Genomic DNA, 5299 nt, shown 5'->3' with positions numbered 1-5299 from the left:
GTTCTTTTAGCCTTTCATTAATTTGGATAAAATAAAAGTCGGTGGCGACTCTTTCTTACCGTACATTTCAATAAAGTCAGTTCACCGTATTACAGGGTGCTATTGTTGAAAGTATTTGTGGGTAAATATTTTCGGTAATATATCGTATCCACAGAGATTGGTTAATATCACTGCCATTCTATAGTTAATTATTTTGAGTTAGAAAAAGTAATTGGATTTGTTTTATGATTATGATACTATCAAATTTAAACAATAATTTAAATGCAAATAATGAACGTTTGTTAACGATTAAGGAGGTATGTTGAGCTTTAGGGTTCATCAACCTATTCCTATACAACTTATCAATTAATTCACAATTAAACAATCATTTGAATTACTATCTTCACTTATCCTCAAATATGATTCCATGTCTGCAAATCAAATTAGATAAACTTTTACCGGTATGAGATTCGATCTCTCCAAATATCAATATCGATAATAGTAATAAGGAACGATAATTATGAAAACTCAATCACAATTCCATCTCTGCAAATTGAGATTGAATCAATATAGTAACCTAGGGCAAAAGTTAAAATCCTTTCTTTCGATCAAAGATTCAACAATGGTGTAAAGTAAAAACAAGGTTTCTTATTGATAATAAATTCAAACAATTGTTCATAGGAAAGAATCAATGATATTGTATATTCATAGGTTAATTACTACCTTAAACTCAACAAGAGGAATTTAGCTCTCCATAGACATGAAGAACACACAAGAATTAATAGGGGGATTCATCTTCATCAACGGAATGTCTTCAAGTGGTAAAGATTGGGCCTTCGATTGTTGTTCTCGGCTTCAAACTCAGAATGCTATCCTAATTTCGCTCACAAAAGATCTGCTTTTCACTTGGAAGCTAGGGCTTCTATTTATAAGTTTTGGGCTTTTAACGCCGAGGCCGCGGCGCGGAAACGGAGGTGCGCGGCGCGATCAGAAACAGAGACTTTGGCGCGGCGCTGGCTAGAACTCCCGCGGCGCGGCTTTGTCAAACTTCATCTTTTTGCTTTGCCTTTGAGACTTCCAGCTTCCTTTCCTCTTCATGTTTTCCTAAAGCTTCAGTTCAGCTCTAAACCTGCATCAATAATACCCACAAGTGATTCGATTTGCTTTACACATGAACTGAACCTTTTCAGTTCAATTCTCACTAAAAACCTATGGATTTATCACAATTTGCATTAGTTTAGAGAAGAAATCACTTATATTAACACATGAATTTACCATTAATTTACTCCTAACAGCTATGCACAACTTAAGCGGACAAAATGTGTGCAAATATTAGAGTAGGTAAGTTCATAAATCATGAGAATTAGTCAATAAAAATAAATTTTAGCAATCAAGTAATTTTAAACAATGTTTATTAAATAAAGTTCAATTAACTAATCAACATATAGTTATGTTATAATACCTAGTTCACATCAAATAGTTCATCTTATAGTTCATTGTTGTCAAAAATATTAAAATAAAGTACATTAAGTATCGTCCATGAGTGAATTGTAGCTCAGTTAAGTTAGCATACCAAATATAATAGAAAATCAATTATAATATCATATAAAGCTTAAAACTTTGAAATGGCTAGCATGAAATTTTAATAGATGACATGACAGATTAATTAGCAAATGCATATCTTATATTCATCACCAAAATATCTCTTTCCATAGATATGCTAATTTTTTATATATAAAAGTCCAGCTACTAAGATTGAAGAGAAAAAAGATGTCAAATAATATCAAACACCCTCTCTAGATTTTTACTGTCCCAATTCAATGATTATCACTCATAACCATCCTTTTGTAAGGTTAAATCTTGCCATATATATTTTGCTTTATTAAAGTATAATGATGTGTTAAAATTACATGACTAAATTACATTAGCTTTATTAAATATAGTAAATTTATTGAGAGCTAAAATTGCAATTTGGATGAGGGAGCATCCTACAGAAGAAAGAGTTTTTACAACCCCCCAAGAAATCAAATAGTAGAGGTGGCTGGACAATGGAGCATCCTGCAGAAGAACGGGAATTTAACACCCTAATTAAATTCAAGAGCAGAGGTGGATGGATGACTGAGCACCCCGGAGACTTCTCTTCTTCAAAGTCCAATCAGGACAGTAGGATGTTTGCGGGGGACACCATATGCTAGAAGCAATAATATGCACGTGAGTGGTATTTCACTAACCTGCATGGGATAAGAAACGTGGAAGTTTTCAATTGTACTATATCTAAAAATAACACCCATAATCATGGTTGAATAACAAACCACATATAAACACACTATAGACATGCTGTTGTGTTGCATCAGTTAGATCCTTATACTTTTCATACCATTAAAAGAATTAGAAAACGGAAAGTAAAAAGACTCAAAATTCAAACAAACCTAGTTGCAGGGAGTTTGAAAGTGAAGGCCATTTAAGGTCTCTATTTTTTTGCTATCACTGTCTTTTAAGTTGGAATCATGTTTAACAACATAAATTTTAAGTTCTTTAGTGAGTATGCAATTGCTAAAAAAAAAAAACCTACAACGAAGACAAGAAACGATATGTAAGTAACTGAATTCATATGTATATTCAGCATAATCACTTATTCTTCAACAACAGAACTTATTATAATGTATATTGATTTTGTAAACATGTTATATATGCAGCTATTCTTGCAACACAATTGACCCGTTTCAATATAGAATTCTGGGTTAGCTTGTAACTAATATTTTCATTGGAACTGTCTCTTCACAATCAAGCTTGTAACTAATATCTCTGTGATATTTCATGTTACATAAATCAATAGTACTGAGAAAAGAACTCATGAATAAGAAAACACGGTTGAGATATTCGAAAGGAAACTTACGTTGTGTGGATTAAGGTTAACTATATTGACAGTTGCTTGGTTGCTAAGATGCTCCCATAAACCATCAGAAGCAAAGATGCGGAATTTATCTTCGGGTTGGATTTTATGAATTGATACCGATGATTCACTACTAAGAATCAGCTTGATAAAGGTTTCAGGTAGTCTAAACTTTTGTGGCAGAGGCTCCCTATTGAATTCCACTTTCTTCAAATATGCATCACCTATGGATCTTGAAACCTGTAAAAACAAATTATGTTAATAAATAATTGGAGTAATAAATGCTTCTAACTTTTTCTACAAAGGAATTAAAACTTACAATTTCTAAATAATATCGGTAGCAAGGTCTTAAAAGAAGTTAGAATGGTTTTGCAGCTACAATGGTTTTGCAGCTACAATAGTTGTGACAACTATATGTCTAGTTTCAGTCTTATTTCCATCTATTACCACAGTGGCAGCTTCCATTCACTACACACATATTTAGAACAACAAATTTTACATATATACAATGCATATTCATTCAACCAAAAGCTTATTCATCGCCATAAAATGACATAAATACAATGTAACAATTCTAACTTATTTGAGTTTGAGTTTGAGTATGATTATGAAAGTGAGTATCTTTAATTCTGTGAAGGAGTTTCTTCACTTTCAGCTTACACCCATCAGTTAATATATACATAAATACAATGCATATTTCATAAACTAAACCATGGTAACTTAACTAAGTCTGAGTATGATTCTGAAAGTGAGTACCTTCAATTCTTCCCTCCATCCCCGTTCCAAGCATTTGAAATATTTAGTGCCGAAAATATAGACAAAACCAGAAAATGTGCATAACTTGTTTTTTTTCCTTTTTCTGTTTATTAAGGTTCAACAACTCAGTTACAGAAATGAAAATACTGATGAAAAACCATTGATACAGCAACAGGAAATAGAGCTTATACAACAACCACTTAAAGGTGTATAAGGTGTATAAATAAAGATCTTTCAAATTTTCCAGATACTTTTCCAAACAGATTTAGAAAGAAAACAAACGATAAAATTACAATAAAGAGAAAACACTCACCATGGACAATGAAGCAATATATGTCAAATCTATGCAGTCTCGTAGAAAACACACAGATTTGAGCGTTGTTGTGAAATCTTTTACTGAAACATTGTAGATAAAACACAGTTAAGAGAAGAATCCAGTTTGTGAAGCAGAGAAAAGGAAAATCAAATATTATGACAAAACCCCTATAAATAACACCAAAAATGAGAAGAAGCAAACTCAAATTAAATCATAACACCATAGATCTAAGAATACGAAGGAGTGAAAAAACAAAGAAAGAAAGGGAAACGATGCTCGTTCTTACCGAATCGGCCGGAGATGGAGAAACGATGGTGTCATACCCCAAAATTTGTCCATCTCATTTCTCCTATTCAAAGCTCAAATCAAAGTACAAAGCTCCAAGACACACTCTCCTAAACAAGGCTCAGAGAACTAGGGTTTTGTTGCTCTGAAGGAAAATCAATGAAGCAATGGCTTTAAGGCATCCCATATGGCCTATGATACTCCACACTATCTCCATAACAAAATTCAGGGCTCAATACAAAAGATCGGCCACTCAATTGCTCAGAAAGTCAACAGTCGACTAGTTTGACCTAAAAAGTCAACTGTGGTCAAAGTACAGTCAAAACTCCTGATTTTTCGTCAACATCCTCATTTTTAAGCATCATTCATAATTTGATCAAGGATTGATCATGATTCATCAAGGAAAGTTCAGAAATCATCAAAAACCTAACTTTCTAAATTAGGGTTTTTGGACCTAAAGTCAACTGAACTTTGACCAGCCATAACTTTTACATGGAACATCAAAAATTTCCCATCCAAAGCTCATTTTGAAGGAAATTGAATTCTCTACAACTTTGTCTCTCACATCCCAAGGCTAAAAATTCTTCATTTGAGAGATATGAGCTAATACATTATAGGTCCTTCAAAAGGATCGCAAAAAGTCATTTTTTTCTCAAAGCTCATAACTTGAGCATGGAATTTTTAATTGAGATGAAACCAAAAGCATTATATAGAAGACACTCTAAGCTTTCTAAAAAGCTCAAGAACACTTTCATACAATAAAAAATTAAGGAGTTATGATTGGTGCAAGTTGGGCAAAATTCGAGAAAACTATAAAATCCTAATTGATGAAATTGAGACTTTTAAGTGATGGGCCTTAGTATTTGAGGTGTCCACGTGATCATAAGCTTACTAGAGGTCCATGAACTTTTTTTTATTTATTTCTTGATTTTATTTCCTATTTTATTTGAATTTATTCATTTAAATTAAAATAAAATCATAAATAAATAATAAAAGATAATATATTTGATTCTCCAAGTTTTGATCAATCCTAAATCAATCCAAGAGCCAATAAAACGTGAAAAGAGGCA

General features: G+C 32.4%; 1 protein-coding gene across 1 annotated transcript; it reads right to left on the bottom strand.

Moving 5' to 3' along the window:
* Nucleotides 1-2775: 2775 nt before the first annotated feature.
* LOC131621862 (probable protein phosphatase 2C 38) lies at nt 2776-3337 on the bottom strand. Its single transcript, XM_058892946.1, has 3 exons — nt 3269-3337; nt 2876-3112; nt 2776-2784 (listed from the first exon to the last, which is right to left on the bottom strand). The coding sequence occupies exons 1-3, from the start codon at nt 3335-3337 to the stop codon at nt 2776-2778; spliced, it is 315 nt and encodes a 104-aa protein (XP_058748929.1).
* Nucleotides 3338-5299: the final 1962 nt, after the last annotated feature.

This window comes from Vicia villosa, linkage group LG1 (genome assembly GCF_029867415.1).
Source record: "Vicia villosa cultivar HV-30 ecotype Madison, WI linkage group LG1, Vvil1.0, whole genome shotgun sequence".
NCBI lineage: Eukaryota > Viridiplantae > Streptophyta > Magnoliopsida > Fabales > Fabaceae > Vicia > Vicia villosa.
Note: the sequence above shows the minus strand (reverse complement) of the source record. Positions and strands in the feature narration are given on the sequence as shown.